General features: G+C 50.6%; 2 protein-coding genes across 2 annotated transcripts in view; one reads left to right on the forward strand and one right to left on the reverse strand.

Moving 5' to 3' along the window:
• Positions 1 to 217: 217 nt before the first annotated feature.
• Positions 218 to 996, reverse strand: RPRM (reprimo, TP53 dependent G2 arrest mediator homolog). Its single transcript, XM_079311392.1, has one exon. It carries the CDS (start codon positions 858 to 860, stop codon positions 432 to 434), a length of 429 nt encoding a protein of 142 aa, XP_079167518.1. The 5' UTR covers positions 861 to 996; the 3' UTR covers positions 218 to 431.
• A 4002-nt stretch (positions 997 to 4998) lies between these two features.
• GALNT13 (polypeptide N-acetylgalactosaminyltransferase 13) overlaps positions 4999 to 26257 on the forward strand; it is a gene marked incomplete at its 3' end in the record, with an annotated part of 49156 nt that continues 27897 nt past the window's right edge. The window contains exons 1-7 of the mRNA XM_079311050.1: positions 4999 to 5090; positions 13595 to 13652; positions 17402 to 17501; positions 18578 to 18810; positions 20243 to 20411; positions 22463 to 22629; positions 25518 to 25725. Of these exons, the coding sequence (XP_079167176.1) occupies positions 18582 to 18810; positions 20243 to 20411; positions 22463 to 22629; positions 25518 to 25725 (773 nt within the window). The 5' untranslated portion in view covers positions 4999 to 5090; positions 13595 to 13652; positions 17402 to 17501; positions 18578 to 18581. The remainder of the gene's footprint in view (positions 5091 to 13594; positions 13653 to 17401; positions 17502 to 18577; positions 18811 to 20242; positions 20412 to 22462; positions 22630 to 25517; positions 25726 to 26257) is intronic.

The following is a 26257-nucleotide window of genomic DNA, read 5'->3' on the forward strand; positions in this document are numbered from 1 at the left end:
GGCTGGGAAAGAGCTGGGAAAGAAAGAGCTGGGAAAGAAAGAACTGGGAAAGGGACGTTTAAACGCGGCTGGACGGGAAATCCCTCCTGGATGGGCTGCGGGGGGACAGGGAAAGCTTCATCCCGGCCACTGCCCGCTCCCTCCGCCGCATCCCGGGACTACCGGGGGAAGGGAAGGGGAAGGGATGGAGTCGGACGGAATAAGGAGCCCAGACCTGTTGCCATCAGAGCACGCTTTACTTCGGCAGCCGCGGGCGGCCGGACCGGACCGGGATGGGCCGGGATGGGCCGGGATTGGCGGCTCCGGCCACCCCGAGCATCTCCCGCCCTCCGGCACGCCGGGTCCATTCTGCTGCTGTTTTTTCGGGAGGAAAAGCTCGGAGCCGAGCCCGGCAGGGCTGCGGGCGGCCGGCCCCGGGCTCAGCGCTGCGGTCAGTACGGCCCCACCACCACCGCCTCCACCTCCTTGGACGGGCGGCGGTCCTTGACCAGAAAGTTGATCATGCCCTCGGACTTGATGAGGAGGTTGCAGCCGAGGAAGAAGATGCCGAACACCACGGTGAGGGCCAGCACGCACATGACGGCGATCTGCACCACCCGCATGATGTACAGGCTGCGCTCGTCGCCCTCGGCGCCGCTGCCGTCGGTCACCACGGAGGCGGCGGTGCAGCAGCGCAGCGCCCGCTCCAGCTCCAGCGCCGCGCCCGCGGCCCCCGCCAGCAGCCCCGCGGCCGCCGAGGAGCCGTTCAGCGCTGCCGCCATCCCGTTCATCGCTCCCGGAGCCCCCAGCGAGCCGTTCATCCCTCCCGGAGCCCCCAGCGAGCCGTTCATCCCTCCCGGAGCCCCCAGCGAGCCGTTCATCCCCGCCGGGAGCCCCGCCGGCAGCCCCGCCGAGGAGCCGCTCGTCCCTCCCGGCAGCTCCGCCGCCGCCGCCGCCGCATGCAGGCGGCCCGAGCCGGGCCGGGCGGAGCCGTGCCGAGCCCAGGCGAGCCCAGCAGGGCCGGGCGGAGCCGTGCCGAGCCCAGCTGAGCTCAGCCTGGCCGCTCGGCGCTGCCCCGAACCCCGCGGAGCCGCCGTGCGGGCACCGCCCGCTCCGCTCCGCCCCGAGGGGCAGCGGGGAGGGAACGGGGAGGGGAGAGGGGAGGGGGGAGGGACGGGAAAGGGGCTGGGGATGGAGGGAGGGAAGGTGGGCATGGAGGGAGGGAGGGTGGGGATGGAGGGAGGGGAGAGGGGCTGGGGATGGAGGGAGGGAAGGTGGGCATGGAGGGAGGGAGGGTGGGCATGGAGGGAGGGAGGGAGGGGAGAGGGGATGGGAATGGAGGGAGGGAGGGTGGGGATGGAGGGAGGGGAGAGGGGCTGGGAATGGAGGGAGGGAAGGTGGGCATGGAGGAGGGAGGGAGGGATGGAGGGAGGGAGGGAAGAGGTGAAAACACTGAGGTGAAGAAAGGAGGGGAGAAGGGTTAGGGATGTATGGATAGGTGGAGGGAGGGGAGAAGGAAGGGTAGAGGGATTGAGAGAGGGAGGGAGGGTGATCCATGTGTGATCAGTGGGATCCATATGGGATCAGTGGGATCCTTGTGTGAACAGTAGGATCAGTGTGTGATCCATGGGATCCATGTAGGATCAGTGGGATCCCTGTGGGATCAGTGGGATCTGTGTAGGATCAGGGGGTGGGACACTCCCTGCCCACAGGCCGTGCCAGGCTCTGGGGCCTGTGGGGTTTTCCTGGGCTGCTCCTCATGGGAATGAAGCAGTGCAGAGCCCCAGGCCTGCAGAAGGGATGTTTTCCAAACCTCTTCCACCTGATCCATCCTGCTGGGGTGGCTCTTGGGGTGGCACTTGGGGTGACACATGGGGTGTCACTTGGGACTCATTGCTGGGGGAATTTGGACTTGTTGACCTTGAGGGGCTTTCCCAAGGAAGCCATTCCATGATTCCATGATGAGCTGGCTCCTGGATGTCCCCTGTGCCCGTGTCCTGTCCCCTGGGTCACCTTTGGGGTGACAGTCCCCCCCTTTGGGGTCCCCTAACTGCCAGCACAGCCGTGCTGGCCCTGCCTGGCTCCCTCATGCCATGGGAACATTTTGTTTTCCCGCTGGAAGGAAAGGATGGGATTGACTGGGACGAGCCAAGGCAGTGCTGGCAGCTCCTGCAGCCAGGGAGGAGCTGGAAGAGCTCTTGGAACCACACACGATTCCCTTTGGATTCTCTCCCTTCTCAGCACTGCCCTGTCCTTGAGATCTTCACCTCCCAGCTCTTGGCAACTCCCTGGCACAGTGCTTCCATCTCTGGATCATGGCAGGAAAAATCCCACCCCTCAATTAGGACAGAAACAATCCCATTCCTAAATTATGGCAGGAAAAATCTCATCCCTCCATTAGGACAGAGACAATCCTATTCCTCATTCAAGGCAGGAAAAGTCCCATCCCTAAATTAGGATGGAAACAATCCCATTCCTCAATTAGGACAGAAGAAATCCCATCCCTAATTTATGGTAGGAAAAATCTAATTCCTATTTTAGAATGGGAACAATCCCATCCCTCAGTTAGGACAGGAAAAATCCCATCCCTACATTAAGATAGGAACAATCCCATCCATAAATTATTGCAGGAAAAGTCCTATCCTTCAATTATGGCAGGAAAAGTGCCATCCCTAAATTCTGAGAGGAATAATTGGAGGCAGGAAGGGTCCCATTGCCTCCTCCCCATCCCACATACCCCAATCCCATTATCCCATCCCGGTCCCAATCCCACATCTCCATCACACACATCCCCATCCCATTATTCCATCCCCATCCCACATATCCCCATCCCATTATCTCATCCCCATCCCAAACATCCCAGTCCCATTCCCCCATCCCCATCCCACACATCCCCATCCCATTATCCCATCCCGGTCCCATTCCCTCCTCCTGTGTCCCACACATCCTGATCCCATTCCCCCCATCCCAGTCCCATTCCCTCATCCCCATCCCACACATCCCGATCCCATTATCCCATCCCCATCCCACACATCCCCATCCCATTATCTCATCCCGATCCCATTATCTCATCCCATCGCACACATCCCGGTCCCGTTCCTGGCTCCCGGTGTCCCACTCGCCCGTATCCCGGGCTGCGGAGCGGGATTGCCGGGAGAGCAGTGACACCTAGTGACACTCGGGATATCGGGATAGCGGCACCGGGATAGGGAACGAGCCTGGGATCGATGGGATGGGCACAGCCACGCGCTCCGGGCAGCCCCTTCACCCCCTTCCCTTTTCCAAGGGCACAAATCCCATTCCCAAAATCCCGGCAGCACCGGGACTCACTGTCACTGCAGAGCTTCCCTCCCTTCCCTGAGCTTCAGAATCCCGGGAATTCCACGGCTGGGATCTCAGACCATGGAACGGTTTGGGGTTGGGAGGGACTTTAAATGCCATCCCATCCCATCCCATCCCATCCCATCCCATCCCATCCCATCCCATCCCATCCCATCCCATCCCACCTTTTCCATGGGCAGCCACCTCACCCCACTGTGGGAATAATCCCGGGAATCCCAGAGCCTGATAAAAATTTGGGAATCTCCCCAAGGAAATTTTAGAACCTTGGCAGCTTTGATTTTTCCCTATGTTTTCTTTTCCCTGCATTTTCACTTTGGTTGGGATCAGAAGTTGTTCTGTTCTGAGCAGGGCAATGAACACAAAATCTGGGAAATCTGAATTTGGGAAAGGATTGTGCCAGGATCCCTTTCATCCCTTTGGGATCCAGCTGGGAATCCACACTGGGGGCAGGGCCAGCATCCCACTGCAGGATCCTCCTGGTTTTGGGATATAAAAATTCCCTGCTTGGTTCTGCTCTGGTTAAAACAGTGGGATAAGCAGGAATTAAATGGAAACAATCTCGTGGATCTGTGGGCTGAGTGAGTTGGGAATGTTCCCCTGGAGAAAAGAAGGATCTAGGGAGAGCTTACAAAACATTCCAGGAGAGCTGGAGGGGGATTTGGGACAAGGGATGGAGGGACAGGACACAGGGAATGGCTCCACTGCCAGAGGAATGGGATGAATATTGGGATATTGGGAATTGGGATATTGGGAATTGGAGTATTGGAATTTTGGGAATTGGGATATTGAGCTATTGGGACATTGGTAATTGGGATATTGGAATATTAAGAATTGGAATATTGGGATATTGGAATATTGGGACATTGGGATATTGGGAATTTGGGATATTGGGAATTGGGATATTGAGATATTATCATATTGGAACATTGGGAATTGGGACATTGGGAATTGGGATATTAGGATATTGGGAATTGGAATACTGGGACATTGGGAAGGAATTCCTGGCTGGGAAGGTGGGGAGGGGTTGGGATGGAATTCCCAGACAATTCCTTTGAAATTCCAGGAGAGATCCTTGGGAATGCAACCCTGGTTTGAAGTCACTGTTATCAGTTTGATACCAACAAATTCCCATTATTATCAAACACCCAGCCAAGACAGATTTTTTTAAGCCTCCCAAAACTTTGGGATCATGGGATAATGTGGGAAACTCTGGTCACATTCCCAGACCAGCAGTGACAGAATTTATACAAAGAACAATTAAAATTCCAATTAAATTCCAATTAAATAACAATTAAAACGAATCTGCCAGTCCCACTTCTTCATTTTCCTAGGGAATGGAACAGTTTCCCAAGAGAATGGAACAGATTTCCTGGGGAATTGACAGATTTCCTTGGAATGGAACAGATTTCCTTGGGAATGGAACAGTTTTCCTTGGGAATGGAACAGATTTCCTTGGGAATGTTGCTCCTCCACCTCTGCCATGGGTAAGGAATGAGGGATTTGCTTTATTTGAGCCTTTAAGAGGCTGGAGCTGTCCCTTTCTTTGGGATTTGGGAATGAAATCCCAAATGCAGGAGCAGGGATCAGCCCTGGGTATCAGATCCAGGTGTCCTGGCTTGGGAGGAGCCTCAGGAAAAGGGAAAATGAGGCTGGGGGGAGGTTGAGCCTGGCTTAGATCAAGCAGAGCTCTGAGTTAGGCTGAGCTTTGCTGCCTCCATGAGATCCTGGAGCTCAATTCCCCCTCCTGGGAATGCAGCAGGAAAGGAAAGGTGGGATTGATGGATTTATTAATTAATTAATGATGGAATGGGGTGGGGGAGGCTCTGTGGGATCTCAGGAATTCCCAGGGCCTGACCCAGCCTCTTTTCCAGGAGGAAACTGGGATTTTCCAGCTCTTGGTGCTTCCCCAATCCAGCAAATCCTCCTGGTGGTATTTTGGTTTTTTTTTGGGAACAGTTGGATTTTCAGCTCTTGGAGCAGGGAATTCCAGGAATCCTCTGGAACACTGGGGAATTTCCCCAATCTCCTGCATTTATTCCCTTTATTCTTCCATTTCTTGGAAACTTGGGAAAAGTTGGGATAATGGTGACTCCACAGGGAAATCAGGGAATGCAGGAACCTCCTGGGGTGCAAACCTGGCTCTTCTCCATCTGTTTTCCAAACATTTTGAGCATTTAAATGAAAGTTAAAATGTGCAAGGAATATTTTCCCACATTTATTTTCCCCCTATTTATTTTATTTTCCCATTTTTTTTTTTTTTAAGCTTTAATTTATTTTCTTAAATTATCTGTACTTTAATTTTTAATTTTTTTTTCCAAATCTCCAGCTGGAATGGGAGGTTCTATTTTGGAGACAGGAGAAAAAAAAAAAATTCCAAAGGAATAGGAGGGAAAGGGGAGGAACCTTTCCAGGGCTTGGATTTTCTCCTTTGTTGTGGATTGGCCATGGATTCACTCAGATCTGAAAAATGAATGAATCCCAAATCCTGGAATTGTGTTTCATGGGAACCTGGAATTAGAGGAAAAGCTCTGGGACTGCCAGGCTCAAAATTTAACATTTTTAATTAGCATTTCCCAGCTAATTTCAGAGCTTGTTGTTCTTTCCAAAGGCTCCATGGAATTTTCTCGCACACAATTAAAAAGGGAAATTTTTGGGGAATCTTTAATTTTTTTTTGCTGTTCCCTGGAAATTTTTAATTCCAGCAAAACTTGGATTTTTGGTTTCTGCACAAAATCCATTCCCCATCTCCACTCATCCAAAGCTTTTTTAGATGGGAATTTCTTTTCCCATGTAAAACTTTTCCTTCCTGGAAAAACCAGGAATTTAAAATCCCCTTGTTCCCATACACAGAAGTTGTGTCCTGCTTCTTGCATCCCAAAATCCTGGAATGTTTTGGAAGGATCCCCAAAGCTCAGCCCATTCCAGGATTTTCCCATGAGTAAAACTGAAGAATTTTCCTGCTGCTCTTCCAAAGGGATTGGGATTAAATTCCTGATTCCATCCTGGAATTTTGCTGCTTTTCCTGGTTTTTGAGGATGGTTTGGATGGTGCTGGATTCCATGGATTGGGATTTCCCAGGATTGGGATTACCTGGGATTGGGATTTCCCGGGGATTGGGATTATCCGGGGGTTGGGATTTCCCGGGATTTGGATTACCGGGGTTGGGATTTCCCGGGATTGGGATTATCTGGGGTTGGGATTTCCCGGGGATTGGGATTATCCGGGGGTTGGGATTTCCCGGGGATTGGGATTTCCCAGGATTAGGATTTCCCAGGATTGGGATTTCCCGGGATTGGGATTTCCCGGGGATTGGGATTTCCCAGGGGTTGGGATTTCCCGGGGTTGGGATTTCCCGGGATTGGGATTTCCCATGGATTGGGATTTCCCAGTGTTGGGATTTCCCAGTGTTGGGATTTCCCAGTGTTGGGATTTCCCATGGATTGGGATTTCCCAGTGTTGGGATTTCCCAGGATTGGGGCTGGAGCAGAGCCCTTCCCATGAGGATTGGTCTGGGCAGGGAAGGGATGCTCTGATTTCCTGGGAATTCTCCATCCCTGCATTCCCAGGAAGGGCAGGGCTGGAGCTGCAATGCAGAGAAATCCCTGGCTCGTCCTCAGGGATGCAGGGAATGCAGGAATCAGGGAATGCAGGAAATGCAGGATGCAGGGAATGCTGGAATGCAGGAATCAGGAATGCAGGGAATGAAGGAATCAGGAATGCAGGGAATGCAGGATGCAGGGAATGCTTGAATCAATCAAGGAATGTTGGAATGCAGGGAATGCTGGATGGAGAAAATGTTGGAATCAGGGATGCAGGGAATGGTGGAATGTTGGATGCAGGGAATGGTGGAATCAGGGAATGATGGAATGTTGGAATGCAGGGAATGTTGGAATGTAGGGAATGGTGGAATTAAGGATGCAGGGAATGTTGGGTGTTGGGAATATTGGATGCAGAGAATGCTGGAATACAGGGAATGCTGGAATGAGAGATGCAGGAAATGCTGGATGCAGAGAATGTTGGAATCAGGGATGCAGGGAATGCAAGGAATGCTGCATGCTGGATTCAGGGAATTCTGGATTCAGTGAATGTTGGAATTCTGGATTCAGGAATGCTGGAATCAGGGATGCAGGAATGCAAGGAATGCTGGAATGTTGGATGCAGGGAATGGTGGAATCAGGGAATGCTGGAATGCAGGATGCAGGGAATGGTGGAATCAGGGAATGCTGGAATGCAGGATTCAGGGAATGCTTGAATCAATCAAGGAATGCTGGAATGCAGGGAATGCTGGATGGAGAAAATGTTGGAATCAGGGATGCAGGGAATGCAAGGAATTCTGGAATGCAGGATTCAGGGAATGCTGGGAATACTGGAATCAGGAATGTAGGGAATGCTGGAATCAGGAATCAGGGAGTTCTGGAATCAGGGAATGGAGGATGCAGGGAATGCCAGAATTAGGAATCTGGGAATTCTGGAATCCCAGCTTTCCCCAGGAATCCTTAAACCCTTCCCTCCATGGAGCAGCTGCTCCCAGCACCCCTAAGGGATGGGAAAAACTGAGGAATTTTTCAGGATGAGTTAGGAAGAGAAAGATGCTCCATGCCCCATCCCGGCTCCATGCCCCATCCTGGCTCCATCCCCATCCCGGCTCCATCCCCATCCCCATCCCGGCTCCATCCCCATCCCCATTCCAGCTCCATCCCCATCCCGGCTCCATCCCCATCCCCATCCCGTCTCCATCCCCATCCCGTCTCCATCCCCATCCCGTCTCCATCCCCATCCCGTCTCCATCCCCATCCCGGCTCCATCCCCATCCCCATCCCGGCTCCATCCCCATCCCGGCTCCATCCCCATCCCCATCCCGGCTCCATCCCCATCCCCATCCCGGCTCCATCCCCATCCCCATCCCGGCTCCATCCCCATCCCGGCTCCATCCCCATCCCCATCCCAGCTCCATCCCCATCCCGGCTCCATCCCCATCCCGGCTCCATCTCCATCCCGGCTCCATCCCCATCCCCATCCCGGCTCCATCCCCATCCCGTCCTCCATCCCATCCCGGCTCCATCCCCATCCCGGCTCCATCTCCATCCCGGCTCCATCTCCATCCCGGCTCCATCCCCATCCCGGCTCCATCCCCATCCCCATCCCGGCTCCATCCCCATCCCGGCTCCATCCCCATCCCGGCTCCATCCCCATCCCGGCTCCATCCCCATCCCCATCCCGGCTCCATCCCCATCCCGGCTCCATCCCCATCCCGGCTCCATCCCCATCCCGGCTCCATCTCCATCCCGGCTCCATCCCCATCCCCATCCCGGCTCCATCCCCATCCCGGCTCCATCCCCATCCCGGCTCCATCCCCATCCCCATCCCGGCTCCATCCCCATCCCGGCTCCATCCCCATCCCCATCCCGGCTCCATCCCCATCCCGGCTCCACCCCCATCCCGGCTCCATCCCCATCCCCATCCCGGCTCCATCCCCATCCCGGCTCCATCTCCATCCCGGCTCCATCCCCATCCCGGCTCCATCTCCATCCCGGCTCCATCTCCATCCCGGCTCCATCTCCATCCCGGCTCCATCTCCATCCCGGCTCCATCTCCATCCCGGCTCCATCCCCATCCCGGCTCCATCCCCATCCCCATCCCGGCTCCATCCCCATCCCGGCTCCATCCCCATCCCCATCCCGGCTCCATCCCCATCCCGGCTCCATCCCCATCCCCGCCTCTCCCTTCAGCGCCGCCTCCTCCCCTTCCCTCCCTTCGCGATTCCCGAGGCCGGGCCCGCCCCCGGCACCTGTCTGGCCCTTCCTCCATCCCTCCCTCTCTCCCTCCCTCCCTCCATCCCTCCCTCTCTCCCTCTCTCCATCCTCATCGCTCCCTCCTCCCCGCTGCCCCCGGGCCGAGCCGCCGCATCGCGGGAGCCGCGGCCATTGCGGCCCAGGCGGGGCCGCTCCCCGCGCTCAGCCCCGGACATGAGGAGGAGGAGGAGGAGGGCGGCGGCTCCGCGCTGAGACCCCCTGGACCCTGCAGGGACCCCCCCGGACCCTGCTGAGACCCCCCTGGACCCTGCTGAGACCCCCCTGGACCCTGCAGGGACCCCCCTGGACTCTGCTGGGACCCCCCTGGATGCTGCTGAGAGACCTTGGATTGACGGGGCTGAGCCCCCCGGACTGGCTGTGCTGAATCCCCGGGTGATGCTGAGACCCCCCTGGACCCTGCTGAGCCCCCCTGGACCCTGCTGAACTCCCGGACTGACGGGCTGGACCCCCCTGGACCCTGCTGAACCCCCCTGGACCCTGCTGAACCCCCCTGGACCCTGCTGAACCCCCGGACTGACGGGCTGGACTCTCCAGGACCTGCTGAACCCCCGGATTGGAGGTGCTGAACCCCCCAGGACTGACGGGGCTGAACCCCCGGATTGGAGGTGCTGAATCCCCGGGTGATGCTGAGCCCCCCTGGACCCTGCTGAACCCCAGGACTGACGGGGCTGAACCCCCCGATCCTGCAGAACCCCCCGATCCTGCAGAACCCCCCGTGCCGGTTCTGAGCTCGGGGTTTCTCCGCAGGTGAGGCCGGGGGGGCCGTGCCCTGTTCCCCCCTTTCCCGGCTCCGTTATCCCGAGGGATCCCTTCCCGTTATCCCGAGGATCTCCTCCTTTTATCCCGAGGATCTCCCGGCTCCGTTATCCCGAGGGATCCCCCCGTTATCCCGGCTCCGTTATCCCGAGGATCCCCCCGTTATCCCAAGGATCCCCCCGTTATCCCGGCTCCGTTATCCCGGCTCCGTTATCCCGAGGATCCCCCCGTTATCCCGAGGATCCCCCGTTATCCCGGCTCCGTTATCCCGAGGATCCCCCCGTTATCCCGAGGATCCCCCCGTTATCCCGGCCCCGTTATCCCGAGGATCCCCCCGTTATCCCGAGGATCCCCCCGTTATCCCGGCTCCGTTATCCCGAGGATCCCCCCGTTATCCCGGCTCCGTTATCCCGAGGATCCCCCCGTTATCCCGGCTCCGTTATCCCGAGGATCCCCCCGTTATCCCGAGGATCCCCCCGTTATCCCGGCTCCGTTATCCCGAGGATCCCCCCCCCGCTCCCCCCGCTCTCGCTAATCCCGGGAGTTTTGCTTAATCCGGGCTCAGCCGGGCTGGGCCGCCGATGTGTGAGCAGCGCTGAGCGAGTCCCGGCCCCGGGATCCGCTCGGGAGCTCCGAGGATATCCCAAATATCCGAAATATCCCGAATATCCCTGGAGAAATATCCCTGGGGAAATATCCCTGGAGAAATATCCCGAATATCCCCGGAAAACCACGTGCAGAGGCTGTTTATGGTAGGATGGAGCTGCTTTTTTTCCATTTCATCCATAATTTTTCCTGGAATAGCGCTGCCAGGATTCCCTGGAATAACATTTTGGGTTGTGGATTTCAGCTGTGGGTTTCCCTGGAAAAGCGTTTTGGGCTGTGAATTTCACCCATAGGATTTCCTGGAATCATGTTTTGGTCTGTGAATTTGAGCTGCAGAATTTCCTGGAATCATGTTTTGGGCTGTGAATTTCAGCCGTAGGATTTCCTGGAATCATGTTTTGGATTGTGAATTTCAGCTGTAGAATTTCCTGGAATCCTGTTTTGGATTGTGAATTTCAGCTGTAGAATTTCCTGGAATCCTGTTTTGGATTGTGAATTTCAGCTGTAGAATTTCCTGGAATTGCATTTTGGGCTGTCAGGATTCCCTGGAAGCGCCTCAGCCTGGCTGCTTCCCATTTTTCCTGGTGGTTTTTCCCAAAACCTGGGAAGTACTGGGATGATCCTGCTTAAATTCCATTAAAATTCCGCTTAAATTCCATTAAAATTCCGCTTAAATTCCATTAAAATTCCGCTTAAATTCCATTAAAATTCTGCTTAAATTCCTCCCACGTGGAAATCAGGATAGAAACAGCCCAGACTGCTGGAAATGGGATTTGGCTCAGCTGTTAAAAAATGGGATTTCCCCAGAAAATCCCAAAGTTGGGATGGCAGCTGCTTTCCCAGGAATTGGGTAAAAGCCACTTCTGAACTGACAGAAAATCAAATTTCTTTTCCTTAGAGGTTGAAACAGGGTGAATAAAGAGGGAATAACTGGGAAAAGTTGATTTTTGTTGGAAAATAAGGGTTGGAATTTGCTGGGAATAGGGGGAGGAAAGATTAAGGGGAGATTAAATCACTCTGGGAATGATTATTTTAATTCTTGGTGGCTGCTGGGCCTTGAAACTTGAGTTTTTAAGGGATTTTTAAGGGTTTTTAAAGAAATTTTAAAGGTTTTTAAAGAAATGTTAAGGGTGTTTTTAAAGGATTTTAAAAGGATTTTTTAAAGGGATTTTAAACGGTTTTTTAAGGAATTTTAAGGGATTTTTAAAGGATTTTTAAAGGTATTTTTAAGGGTTTTAAAATAAATTTTAAGATTTTTTAAAGGGTTTTTCAAGGATTTTTAAAAAGGGATTTTTAAGGGTTTTTAAAGGCATTTTAAGGGTTTTTTTAAAGGGTTTTTAAAGGATTTTTAATGGTTTTTAAAGGTTTCTTTAAAGTTTTTTTTTTTTTTTAATATTTTAATGATGTTTTAAAGGCGTTTTTTACATGTTTTTAGCTATATTGTTTAGTGTGTTTTTAGGTGATTTTAGGTTGTGTTTTAAATTATTTTTTTTATTTTTTTTAAATTTCCTCTTGCGCTGCTCATTTGGAGTTTTGTGTTATCAATGAAACCACACTTTAGGGAAATACCAGCTTAAAAATCTGCTTTTTCTTGTGTAAAAACCTCATTTTTTCTGGGGTAAAAACCTAATTCTTTTTTGAGTAAAACCCTCCCCCTTTTTCGGGTGAAAAATCTGCTTTTCTTATGTAAAAAACTTTTTTTTTTTTGAGTAAAACCCTCCATTTTTGGGGTAAATATCTGCTTTTCTTGTACAAAAGAAAGTAATTTTCTTGTTTAGAAATCTGCTGTTCTTGTGAAAAAAAAAAGTGATTTTCTTGTTTAAAAATCTGCTGTTCTTGTGCAAAACAAAATTATTTTCTTGTCTAAAAATCTGCTTTTTTGTGGAAAAAAAAAAGAGTGATTTTTTAAATCGAAATATCTGATTTTTAAGGGTAAAAATCTGCTTTTTTAATGGAAAAATCTGCCTTTTTAATGGAAAAATCTGATTTTTTTAAAATTTTTTTTTATCCCCAAATCAAGCCAGGAGGGGAACACACAATCCCACACAGTTCTGGGGTTTTCTGGCTCTTCCCACCTGCTCCAGAAACAGATTTTTTGGGAATGAGAGATGCCAGAGCTCCTCCCACCAGCTGCATCCCCAGAATTTCATTTCCATAGGAAAATTCCAACTGGTTGAGATGTGGGAATGTGTGGGATGGGATGGAATCACATCCCCCTAATATTTAATGGGATTTTGGGGAATGTTGGAAACCCCACTGGAGAATTGTGGCTGCTGAAGGAAAAATAGAATAAATTAAAAAAAAATTAAGAATCTCTCCTTGATTTTTTTTTTTTTTTTTTTTTTTAATGCCAGAAAATTCCAGACGGTTTTGCCCATTGGGTGAATCCAAGGAAAAGTTTGCCTGGAATTGGGACAGGGTTGAGCTGCACTTGGCTGGAATTTTTGGTTTTGGGGAATTTTTATGTTTTATTTTTAAATCCCCAACCAATCTGGAAAAGCAGGAGATGGAAAAAAGAAACAAATGGGCAGAGGAGATTCCAGTCCTTCTGTGGGGTTTAAATAATTTATTGGTTGCTGATCCCCCCTGGTGAGGATCTTCCAAAGGGGGAAAATCCTGGGAAAAGTGGAAATTTGGGAATGGGACTGGCTGGGAATGAGGAATTTGGTGAGCAAAGTGCTGAAATTTGCTTTTCTAGGTGGGATGTGCTTGAGGGAAAAAGCTGGAAGAAGGAACAGGAGGAAGATTTTGAGATTTTAACACAGAGGAAAAGAGAATTAACTCCCAGCTGTAAATTTGGGAATTAACTCCCAAACTGTCTCCTGATAATTGGGAATTAATTCCCAAAACTGTGATTGTTCCAGAGGATCTGTGGCTGCTCCATCCCTGGAAATGTCCAAGGCCAGGGGAAGCTGTCCCTGCTATTAATCCATTAATTATATAGATTAATCCATTAATTATATGGATGAATCCATTATTAATCCATATTAATGGATTAATATCCCTTCCCATCCAAAGCATTTCACAGTTCTCTGCTATTCCATTCAGATTTAGGATTTTTTTTTTTTAATCTAAATTTTTATTTGAATTTTCTGCAGGTTTTCAGTGCTTTGCACCAACACAGCCCCAGGATCCCAAAGGAGGGAACAAATCCAGGTAAATTCCCAAATTTCCCAGCAATTCCTGAGTGTCTCTGGAGCTGTGGGGGGATGGAATTGGGGCTGTGCCCTGAGCAAACCCCAAAAAAATCCCAGGGCAGGTTTTGCTCCCCAGATCTGAATTCATTTTCCACTTGAATTCCTGAGTCATGGGAATGAATTCCCCAGGGAAGAATGGGGCTATTAATAAATTCCAGGAGAGGAGAGAGGCAGAAAAGAAATGGAATTCTTAAACCACAAAACACTGCGTGGTTCTGATTAAAAGTACCTGATTCCTTTTATTTTTTTTCCCTTTTTTTCCCCACCTATTTTTATTCCTTACTAAATGTGCACGAGCTTTCCTGGATTGATCTTGGAGTTTGACAGTTCTGGCATTAAAAGTTCTTCCTTATCCAAGAATTAATGAGCTGCTCCTGGAATTAAATGATTATTTTTGGAGGGTGTATTTTATATTCAGATTTGCTTAGATCAGTGTGGGCCAAAAATCCAATTTCAAATTGGAAAGGGGGAGTTTCAAACCCTCCTGGCCAATATTTTTTTTTTTTTTTAATTTTTTTGTGGTGTATCCCAGGAGAGCTGTGATAAACAATCCTTTAATTTATCAGAGGGGAAAAGCTGGGAATTCTGCATGAGGATTCTGCATTTCTTAAGTGGAAAAAAATATATTTGTGAGTGATTTAATTCCTGTTTGGGAATTTCTCCTGGTGAACTTCTTGAGCCCTGTGCAGCTCTGCCTGAAAAACCTCAAACCCTTTTTGCTGTGGGGTTTTGGGAGGTTTCCCCCCCAAATTTCCTAAAAATTCCATTTAAAATTCCAACAAAAATTAATACAACAAAAATTAAACTCGGCCACTTTCCCACCCTCCCCTTGGATAATTTTCCCCTCCACCCTCCCAGAGGGATATCAGGAAGGGAAGAGCAGGAGGAATTTGGGATAATCCCAGTGAGCTTTGGTTCTGTTTACCCAAATCAGCAGCTCAATGACAGATTTCCAGAGATATTTTGGATTCCATTCCATTTTTCACCCTCTGGCAAAGCCAGGGTGGATTTTGGGATGTTTTTTATTTCTCTTCATCCTTTTGCTGTCACCAGGGGACAGGAGGTTTCCTTGCCATCCCCCTGTGGGAATGGATTCCTGCAGGGAAAACAAATCCCTGAGAGCAAATCCCAAATCCTGGATCTGCTGGACAAACTGGGGGGGTTGGGGCAGATCCTGGGATTTGGGGGAGCATCCCCTGAGTTGCCAGGCAGCTGCTGGGATGTGCAGATGTGGCCACATCTGGCAGCAAAACTGGGAAATCCCTGACCCATCCCAAGCCTGTTCCTGTCCCACAGCTCGAGTTAAGCTGAGCTTTACCAGGCCCAGCTCATGGAAACCCCCCTGAGGGTTTTAGGACTGGGAAAATGTACAGCTGTCCCATAAAAATGGGAATATTTAGTTTGGGAACAACGCTTTGCTGGAAATAATTTGGATTTTCGTGTCCTTCCTTATCCAGGCACTGGGATGTGGGTTTGGTGCTCCTGGGAATGCAGGAGAAATTGGAATCCTGCAGGTTTGTGAGTTTGCACTGAGGTCAGAGCAGTTCTGCTATTAATTAATCAGGAAGATTTAATCACATGCCCAGGATGCAGCTGGACTCCAGAATTCCAGCAGCTGAGAAACTCCACAATCCCTCTGTGGTTTTTTTTGGGGGGTTTTCTCTGGGAATTTCCATGCCCAGGTTATTCCTGTCCTGCTGGGGATTAGGACACTTGATCCCTGCTGAGCCTGGGGGGTGGCAGAGGATTAAGGAGCAGCTCAGGGCTCTGCTGAGCCGGATTTAAGCAAGGGCCCATTTGGGAATGAGCAGCTTTGACCTCCTGGAACCAGTCCAGGCAGGCTGGGAGAGCTGGGAATGGAATTCCCAAACTCTGGGGGTCAAAGGGGTTGCTGCAGGATTTGTTTTCAAGTGTTGGAATGAAGGGTTGGTTTTTCTCCTCCCAAAATTCCTAAGGTGGAATTTGAGCAGCAGCATCTTCTCCCTTCACCGAGCTGAATTCCAGACTGAGGAATATTGGTGGATATTGGATTTTTTTTTTCCCCTCTGGAATGTGGAGCCAGGTTGGGAGAGCTGGGAATGTTCACCTGGAGAAGGGAAGGATCCAGGAAAAAACCTCAGAGACCTTCCAGGACCTGAAGGGGCTCCAGGAGAGCTGGAGAGGGGACAAGGGATGGAGGGACAGGACACAGGGAATGGGGGATGGATATTGGGATATTGGAAATTGGGAATTCCCAGAGCAGCTGTGGCTGCCCCTGGATCCCTGGAATTGTCCCAGGCCAGGCTGGAGCACCCTGGAATTGTGGAATGGGATAATCCCTAATGTCCCTTCCCACCCAGACCAGTCTGGAATTCTGTGATTCCCCCAAAATTCTGCTGAGTTCCTTCTGAACACACTTTAATTTCCACCCACCCTGTGCTGCTGCAATTCCCACATTTTCAGCCCATGAAAGAGTCAGAAATTACCCCAAATTTCACTAAAGGATTAAATTCCCAGCACTGGTGGGAAAATGCAGCTCAAGAATTGGAACTTTTGCCGTTTCCATGTTTATTTTGCCTTGCAGGGATGTTGGGAAAGGGGATGAGGAGGTTTTCAGGGAGCAGAGGTGGATTCTGTGCCTTTGAGCCTGAAAAAATTCAATGTTGGTGATTCTGGGCATGGCCTGGCTGTGGGGATAACCAGGGGCAGGAAAAGACCCTGAACAATTGGTTTATATCCACAGAAATTGAGATTTTTAATCCAGGGAAAAGGCAGATCAAGGGTTGGATGTGCTGCCTCCATAATTCCCCCCCAGCTTTGTGTGGATCAGTTCTGGGAAATGCTGGCAGATTCCTCAATTTCCTCTCCCCAAATTCTGCTTTTCCTGCTCCCAGCCCTGCAGGGTTTGGGGCAGGAATTTCCCTCTGCTTTGCTGCAGGATCATGGGGTGAAATTTGGTTTATTCCAGGAATTGGGAGCTCAGAACCACAGGATTTTTCCTTTCTTCCTCTTGCTTTGTTTAGTTAAAATTTTATTTTATTTTATATTTTATTATATATATATATATATTTTTTTTTTTTTTCTTTTTTTGGTGGGGGGGAAGCTTCTTCCTTTTGGAGGTTTGGAGGAGGGGATTTTATGGAATCACAGAATCCTGGGATGTTTTAAGCTGTTTTAAAGCTCATCCCATTCCATGGGGAATGAATCTTTCTCCTATCCCAGATTGTTCCAACCTTGACACTTCCCACTCCACAGTTTTGCTGGGAAATTTGGGTTTTTTTCTTCCTCATTTTTTTTTTCCTGTAATGAAACTGTTCCCCATGACCACTGTGGAAATGGAATGTGTCATCCTGGAACAGCAATTCCTGGGATTTTAAATCAGCTCCCTGGGAATTCCTCAGCAGGAAGAGCCATTGGTTGATATTTAGGACAGATGGAAATTGTTATTAATGAGGAATCAGCGCAGAAATGCTGTGAGAATAACTAAATAAATCATTTATAATTCATTTAAATTTTCCAGCTCTTCTGTCCCTTTGGCTCAGATGAACATTAATTAAAGTTGGATGGAAAATGGAAAGATCCCAGCTGGGAATGAGGAGCTGAGCAAGGGAGGATAAGGAACTTAAAATGTGGATAAAACTGAGGAGGGATTTTGAATTATAGGAAATTTCTTTATGTTTTAGGAAACATGGAAAAGTGATGGGATTTTATTCTCTTTTTCTTTTCCAGGCACTTGGAAAATTATCCAGTGGTTCAGTGCTGGGGGAATTCTGTGGGAGCATGGCTGGAGCAGGACATGGAGTCTGGGCACAGAGTGATGGTGAGGGGGGTCGTTAATTACAGACCTCTAATTACTGATTGCAGCCATGGGGAGGTCGTGGAATTCTGGAGTGGTTTGGATGGGATGGGACCTTAAATCCCATCCCAGTCCATGCAGGGACACCTCCTGCTGTCCCAGAGTGCTCCAAGCCCCAATGTCCAGCCCCTCACCTGCTTCTTTCCCATGTTTTTGGCTTGGGAATGGGAAAACTGACGTGGGGATAAAGGAGCCACTAAAAATGTCAGGGCCTAAAAATGTCCCTAAAATGTCCCTTGGAGTCACTGCAGGGACAGCAGGGCTGGATCTCTCTGGATCAGTGCTCCCTGCTCCCTCCTGTCTGTGGGTTTCCCAGGGAAAGTAGAGATCCATAAGGACAGGACGTGGAATTCTCTCTCTGGTGTTCACAGGATATGAAATATCCAAAGGCAGCAGATTCCTCACATGGGGATAAACGTGGATGTGGGAATCTGAGCAGGCTTTTCCTGCTACATGGATGCATGGAATGGTTTGGGATGGAAAGAACTTCAATCCCATCCCAGCCCAGCCCTGCTATGGGCAGGAACCTCCCAGGCTGCTCTGGGAATTCCATTCCAGCCAGGAATTCCCAATTCCCAATATCCCAATATCCATCCCATTCCTCTGGCAGTGGGAGTCATTCCCTGTGTCCTGTCCCTCCATCCCTTGTCCCCTCTCCAGCTCTCCTGGAGCCCCTTCAGGCCCTGCAGATATCTCTGAGGTTTTTTTCTGAATCCTTCCCTTCTCCAGGGAAACATTCCCAGCTTTCCCAGCCTGGCTCCACCCTTTGGAGAGCTGGTTATGGAGGCCTCCCCTTTGGCTGTTCTTTCCAAACTCCCTAATTCAGGCAGGAGCCCAAAATTGTGGATCAGTGACTGAGATGCCCTTTCCTAAGGAATCTCTGGTGGTCACAAGGAGGAGTCCAAAATTTGGCAGGATAAAAATTCAGTGTTGAGAAATCTAAAACCTAGAATCAATATTTAAGGAAAATGAGAGTTTCAGTGTCAATGGGTGCTGAAGGCAAGGGTGAGTATCCATGAATCCATGGACAGCTGTCTGCTCTGCCCCAGCAGGATGCTCCTCCCTGCCTCCCTGGCGGCTCCGCGCCCTGGGGCTGTGATCCCACCCTGCTCCCGCCGTCCCCAGCTCGCCCCAGGAGCCATGAGGAGGTTTGGCTACTGCAGGGTGGTGCTGGCCACGTCCCTGCTCTGGCTGCTGCTGGACGTGTTCCTGCTGCTCTACTTCAGCGAGTGCAACAAGTGTGAGGACAGCAAGGAACGCTCGCTGCTGCCGGCGCTGCGCGGTGAGTGCGGCCCCGGGAAATTCATTGTTGTTTGAAGGGTTGAAAGGCAGGAGCCTCTCTTGGAATGGAGAGTCTAAACCCCCTCCCTCCAAATTATTGTAGTTTTGAAATTAAGGAGCTCTCAGGTAAAGATATGGGAATAGGGATAGCCGTTCTTTACCAGGAAAATTAAATTAGCAATGCAGTATTACACAGAACAATCCCAACCCTGCCAGAGTCAGAATCCAAGCTGGCACAGTCAGTCAGTCAGGGTGGTGGCACAGTCCCATTCCATGGTGCTGCATCCTCCTGCAGGGGCAGATGTGGCTCAGCTGGAGCAGTGCTCCTGGAGAAGGTGCAGTTTCCTCTGAAGGTGCAGGGATGATGTGGGAGGGTCTGGTTTTCCTCCGGGATCCAGTGGGAAAGGTGCTCTGGTGTTCCAAATCTCAGTTTTTCTCTGGGTAGGAAAGGCTTGGCTCCTGCCCTGGCTGGAGCATCTCCCAGTGGGATGATGGAATTTTATCAGCCATGCCCTGGGACTCAGTGGCCATGAACAGGAGATATCTGCTGGAGGGAGGATGGGCTGTGGGAAGATAAAGATGATTGCCCAGCTGGTTTAAAGATGCCCATGAGCAGATAATGTGTGCCAGGAGATCAGGGGCACTGCCACACCCAGTTTGTAACAATGGCCCATTAACAGGAGATATCTCCCACAGGGATAAGAATCGCTGCCACACCCAGTTTAAACAATGGCCCATTAATAGGTGATACCTCCTGGATGGAGGGTGGGTCATGGGAAAGGTAAAGATGATTTACAGCTGGTTTAAAGATGCCCATTAGCAGGAGATATCTCCCACAGAGATCAGGGTCACTGTCCCAGCTGGTTTAACAGATGGGGATAGAATACAAACTTTTGGTAACACGTTGCTTTGCAAGACAAGACAATTGTTTTGTTTCTGTTTGTGTCTTGGAATGGCTTTTCCCAGCAGAGAAAACCTCAGGATCTGCAGGATTTTAGTGCTGCTTTGGTGTTGTCTGAGTTTGTGTTTTATGGAATGGCTTGGGTTAAAACAGACCATAAATAGCATTCCATCCCAGGGACACCTCCCACTATCCCAGACTGTTCCAGGGGCCTTCCAGGGGTCCAGGGACAGCCACAGCTTGGCCGTGAGGGTGCCCAGAGGAGCTGTGGCTGCCTCTGGATCTGTGCAAGTGTCCAAGGCCAGCTTGGATGGAGCTTGGAGCAGCCTGGGACAGTGGAAGGTTACAAATCCAGTGAGTTCAATCACCTTGGAATGAAGCTGGATGCCCTTGGATTCAGAGGGGGACAAAAGCTCCCAGTGGAGCAGGGAAAACGGGGGCTGGATTTCCATCATTCCTTGTGGAACACCAGAATCTTCCCAAAGGATAAATCCCATTCCCGGGTGCTCCAATTTGCTGTTCCTTTTCCCAGCCGTCATTTCCCGGAGCCAGGAGGGCCCGGGGGAGATGGGCAGGGCCGTGCTCATCCCCAAGGAGGAGCAGGAGAAGATGAAGGAGCTGTTCAAGATCAACCAGTTCAACCTGCTGGCCAGCGACCGCATCGCGCTGAACCGCAGCCTGCCCGACGTGCGGCTGGACGGGTGAGAGCCCGGGGCTGGGGGCTGGCAGCCCACCCTGCGAGAGCTGGGAGCTGGGATGGGGGCTGGGGCTGGGGTCTGGCAGCCCACCCTGGGAGAGCTGGGGTCTGGCAGCCCACCCTGGGACTGCTGGGGGCTGGGCTGGGGGCTGGCAGCCCACTCTGGGACTGCTGGGGGCTGGGGGCTTAAATCCCACCCTGGGAGTGCTGGATCCCTGGAATGTCCAAGGCCAGGATGGACCAGCCTGGGGTAGTGGGAAGTGTCCCTGGGACGGGATTTCAGGTCCTTTCCATCCCAAACCATTCTGGGATTCTCTGATTCCATGGAATTCCTGTCACCCCATGGAATATCCATGAGTACTGGAATGTTTTTGTAGACATGGACACACTTGGATTGCTGAAGTTCTTTTATTCTGAGAATATCTGAAAATTTCCCTTCCAGAAGCACAACCCTCGTTCTCCCTTCCCTGTTTTTCACGTGGGCTGCAGCTGCCTTTGGAGCAGGAGATATAATTGGAAAAGAAGAGCTGTCAGCTCCTTAATTAGTGTGAAAATCATGGAAAACAGATTTTCCTCCCCAGCAGCCTCAGAGGGGCCCCTAAACATCCCTGGATGGAGGAGAAAACAGATTTTATTTGAAGGAAAATTATTCCAAAGGGGATTTAAAAAATTTCCTTTATCCCTGGTTTCAAGGGGCTTGGAATTGCAGGAAATGCTGCAGCAGTTTGGTTGAAAGCCCAGATAAACTCAGGGTTATTTTGCAGGATTTTTTTTTTCCAGGGATGAATTTTCAGGGTGCCTTGGAAAGGTCCTCACCTCCTTCCTATGATATCTTCTCCCAGAGAATCTGCAGGAAATCTGGGAACCCACTTTTCCCACAGATTTCTGAAAATGGGATTTGGGAGGGGAGATTTGAAGGCTTTGATGGATTTTGATGCTTTTCCTTGGCAGCTCATCCCAGGCATTCCCAGTGTGCTCCAGACCTCCCTGCAGCCAAATCCACCTGGGGATGGCTGTCCCTGGAATTCCTGAAATTGGATCTGTGGGAATGTCAGGAATGGGAGAGTGGGATGAGCCCCTTCTCCAGCCTGTCATGCTCAGAGAATTGCAATCCCAGTCTCTGGATCTGCAGTTTGTTCTTTAATCCATTCCCATCATCCTGAACTATCTGGTGTGGGATATCCACATCTCCACACTCCTTGAAGCAGAGCCTTGGCTGCTTTTCCAGCTGTTGAAATTCCAATCTCTGGATCTCCAGTTTGCCTTCTTAATTTATTCCTCTCATTTGGAAGCACCTGGACGTGGAGCCTCCCTCTCTTGGGGTGGTGCCTTGGCTGCTTCCAGGCCCCTTTTCCACCCTGCCTCATCCTCAGAGCTGTTGGAATTCCAGTCTCTGCATCTCCATTTTGCCTCCTTAATCCATTCCCATCATCTTGAACTCCCTGGGTGTGGACCCTCCCTCTTGGCTGCTTCCAGGACCCTTTTCCACCCTGCCCCATTCTCAGAGCAGTTGGAATTCCAGTCCCTGGATGCCCAGAGACCCCTAAACCCATCCCCACACCCTGGATGTGGCAGCAGTGCCGTGGCTGCTCCCAATCCCCTTTTCACCTTTCCTCATCCTCAGAGCCATTGGAATTCCAAACTCTGGATCTCCAATTCGCCTTCTTAATTTATTTCTGTCATTTTGAACTCCCTGGGTGTGGAAGCTCTCCCTTGGAGCAGAGCCATGGCTGCTTTTCCATCCTGTCTAATCCCCAGATCAGTTGGAATTCCAGTCCCTGGGTCCCCAGAGACCCCTAAACCCACCCCCACACCCTGGATGTGGCAGCAGGGCCGTGGCTGCTCCCAATCCCCTTTTACATCCTGTATAATCCCCAGATCAGTTGGAATTCCAGTCCTTGGATGCCCAGAGACCCCTAAACCCTTCCCCACACCCTGGATGTGGCAGCAATGCCGTGGCTGCTCCCAACCCCCTTCCCCCCCAAAATCCACATCTCCCCTTCGCGCCGTGCCTGCCGCCTGAGCCCCGTTCCCTGTTTTTGTGCTTTTGGGCAGGTGCAAGAGCAAGGTGTACCCGGAGGAGCTGCCCAACACCAGCGTGGTGATCGTGTTCCACAACGAGGCGTGGAGCACGCTGCTGCGCACGGTGCACAGCGTGCTGCAGCGCTCGCCGCCGCGCCTGCTGGCCGAGATCCTGCTGGTGGACGATGCCAGCGAGAGAGGTGGGGCCCCTGCCAGGGCTCCCCGATTCCCACCTCAAATTTACCTAATTCCCATCCCAGGTTCCCCAGTTCCCATCCCAGGGTTCCCAAATTCCCTTCGCAAGTCTCCTGAATTCTCGTCACAGGTTCCCCAAATTCCCATCACAAATTCCCGTCCCAAGTTCCCTAAATTCCCTTCCCAGGGCTCCCAAATACCCTTCGTAAGTCTCCTGAATTCCCATCCCAGGTTCCCCAAATTCCCATCCCAAATTCCCATCCCAGGTTCCCCAAGTTCCCGTCCCAGGGCTCCCAAATTCCCTTCGTAAGTCTCCTGAATTCCCATCCCAGGTTCCCCAAATTCCCATCCCGAATTCCCGTCCCAGGGTTCCCAAATTCCCTTCGCAAGTCTCTTGAATTCTCGTCCCAGGTTCCCCAAATTCCCATCACAAATTCCCATCCCATGTTCCCCAATTCCCATCCCAGGTTCACCAGATTCCCTTCGCAAGTCTCCTGAATTCTCGTCCCAGGTTCCCCAAATTCCCGTCCCAGTGTTCCCAAATTCCCTTCGCAAGTCTCCTGAATTCCCGTCCCAGGGTTCCCCAAATTCCCATCCCAAATTCCCATCCCAGGTTCCCCAAATTCCCGTCCCAGGGTTCCCAAATTCCCTTTGCAAGTCTCCTGAATTCTCGTCCCAGGTTCCCCAAATTCCCATCCCAAATTCCCATCCCAGGTTCCCCAAATTCCCGTCCCAGGGCTCCCAAATTCCCTTCGCAAGTCTCCCCGTCCCAGGTTCCCCAAATTCCCATCCCGAATTCCCATCCCAGGTTCCCCAAATTCCCATCCCAGGGTTCCCAAATTCCCTTCGCAAGTCTCCTGAATTCCCGTCCCAGGGTTCCCCAAATTCCCATCTCAAATTCCCATCCCAGGTTCCCCAAATTCCCGTGCCAGGTTCCTCAAATTCCCATCCCAAATTCCCGTCCCAGGGTTCCCCGAATTCCCGTCCCAGGGCTGCCAAATTCCCATCTCAAATTTCCCAAGTTCCCTTTGCAAGTCTCCCCAATTCCCGTCCCAGGGTTCCCCGAATTCCCGTCCCCGGTTCCCCAAATTCCCATCCCAAATTCCCATTCCAGGTTCCCCAAATTCCCATCCCAAATTCCCATTCCAGGTTCCCCAAATTCCCATCCCAGGGCTTCCAAATTCCCATCCCAGGTTCCCTAAATTCCCATCCCAGGTTCCCCAAATTCCCTTCGCAAGTCTCCTGAATTGTCGTCCCAGGGTTCCCTGAGTTCCGGTCCCTGGTTCCCTGAATTCCCATCCCAGGTTCCCCAGATTCCCTTTGGAAGTCTCCCGAATTCCCGCGCCAGGTTCCCCAAACTCCCATCCCAAATTCCCATCCCAGGGCTCCCAAATTCCCTTCCCAGGTTCCCCAAATTCCCTTCACGAGTCTCCTGAATTGTCGTCCCAGGGTTCCCCGAATTCCCATTCCTGGTTCCCTGAATTCCCATCCCAGGTTCCCCAGATTCCCATCCCGAATTCCCTTCCCAGGGTTCCCCAAATTCCCGTTCCAAGGTTCCCCAAACTCCCATCCCAAATTCCCATCCCAGGTTCCCCAAATTCCCATCCCAGGTTCCTCAAATTCCCATCCCCAAATTCCCGTTGCAGCTTTCCCAAATGCCCATCCCAAGTTTCCCAGATTTCCATCCCAGCGTTCCCAAATTCCCATCCCAGTATTCCCAAATTCCCGTCCCCACACAGTGAAGGGTTTGGAATTTGGGGTTTTTATAATATAGTAATGGTATGGGACCAGATGGAGGATTTTGGGTTTTGTTTCTTTCTGTGCTCTTCCTTCTTGTTAATGATTTCAGGCAGTTTTTGGTTGGACAGTCAGTGCTGCACTGCAGTCACAGGGATTTGGTTATTGGGTTAAAATTATAAATAATATAGGTATTAATTCTTTATTGGGCTGTTTAGCTATAAGAGATCTTGTAACTATCAGGATCCAGCTCCATTTTCCTCACTTTTAGCAGGTAGCTGGAAGTGCTGCAGAACGTTCTGTGCTTTAGATAAGAGTTAATAAACAACCAAGCCCAAGCAGGAGAAAATTAATCTTCATGTTTTACAATCCTGACTCTGAGTGAAAACAGAAGAAAATAAAGACAAGACAAAATTAAGTGGTGGAGATCCCACATTTTTCACAAGTGGTGGAGATCCACATTCACAAGTGGTGCAGATTCCACGTTTTTCACAAGTGGTGGAGATCCCACATTTTTCTCAAGTGGTTCAGATTCCATGTTCTCAAGTGGTGCAGATTCCACCTTTTTCACAAGTGGTGGAGATTCCACATTCACAAGTGATGGAAATTCCACCTTTTTCACAAGTGATGGAAATTCCACCTTTTTCACAAGTGGTGCAGATTCCACATTTTTCACAAGTGATGGAAATTCCACATTTTTCATAAGTGATGGAAATTCCCCCTTTTTCACAAGTGATGGAAATTCCACATTTTTCACAAGTGATGGAAATTCCACCTTTTTCACAAGTGATGGAAATTCCACATTTTTCACAAGTGATGGAAATTCCACATTTTTCACAAGTGATGGAAATTCCCCCTTTTTCCCCAGTGATGGAAATTCCACCTTTTTCACAAGTGATGGAAATTCCACCTTTTTCCCCAGTGATGGAAATTCCACCTTTTTCCCCAGTGATGGAAATTCCACCTTTTTCCCCAGTGATGGAAATTCCACATTTTTCCCCAGTGATGGAAATTCCACATTTTTCACAAGTGGCGCAGGTTCCACCTTTGCGAGCGCTACCCCCCTTGCGCGCATTGACCTCACGACCTTCACATCACGCCACTGTTACAAAACCCCCCTAAAATCCTCTAAAACCCCTTTCCTTCTGTCTGCCAGAGTTCCTGAAGGGCTCCTTGGAGCGCTACGTGCAGCGGCTGCAGGTGCCCGTGCGGATCCTGCGCATGGAGCGGCGCTCGGGGCTGATCCGGGCGCGGCTCCGCGGGGCCGCCGCTTCCAGGGGACAGGTGATCACCTTCCTGGACGCACACTGCGAGTGCACCCTGGGCTGGCTGGAGCCCCTGCTGGCCAGGATCAAGGAGGACAGGTGAGAAATGCTGTAAAAACAGCCCTGAGCCGAAATCCGGGCGAGTCGCGGGCGTTGGGAAGGATGAATCCTGATAAATGTGATTGCCTACAAAAGGTTTTGAGAATATGGAAACCGTAAGGGAGGTTGAAATGAAATCCTAAGCTTAGTTACTCAATAGCTAGAAGACAATGGGATGGCCAGGAAAAGAATCTCCTCTGGATAGAACAATGGTCCAAAGGTCAGAGCAGACCCTGCCAGCCTGGCAGAAGGGCTCCAAAATGCAGTTTTAGGGTTTAAAGTACAACACATGAATGTAATGTAATGATTCCTATAGGCTGTAGGTAAATGCTGTAGGATTTGTGTCTTGCATTAGATTGGTTAGTGGAAATTAGAATATTCAACACAGAAGAAGATTTATTGTGCTGTAAACACAAAAATCTAGCTTTTATCTTTCTTTCTTTCTTTCTTTCTTTCTTTCTTTCTTTCTTTCTTTCTTTCTTTCTTTCTTTCTTTCTTTCTTTCTTTCCTTTCCTTTTCTTTTCTTCTTTCT

This window comes from Erithacus rubecula (genome assembly GCF_903797595.1).
Source record: "Erithacus rubecula genome assembly, chromosome: 8".
Classification (NCBI taxonomy): domain Eukaryota; kingdom Metazoa; phylum Chordata; class Aves; order Passeriformes; family Muscicapidae; genus Erithacus; species Erithacus rubecula.

What these genes read in the sequence shown, in the direction of transcription:
- RPRM (XM_079311392.1), bottom strand. Translation starts at nt 860, where the DNA reads ATGAACGGCTCGCTGGGGGCTCCGGGAGGGATGAACGGCTCGCTGGGG.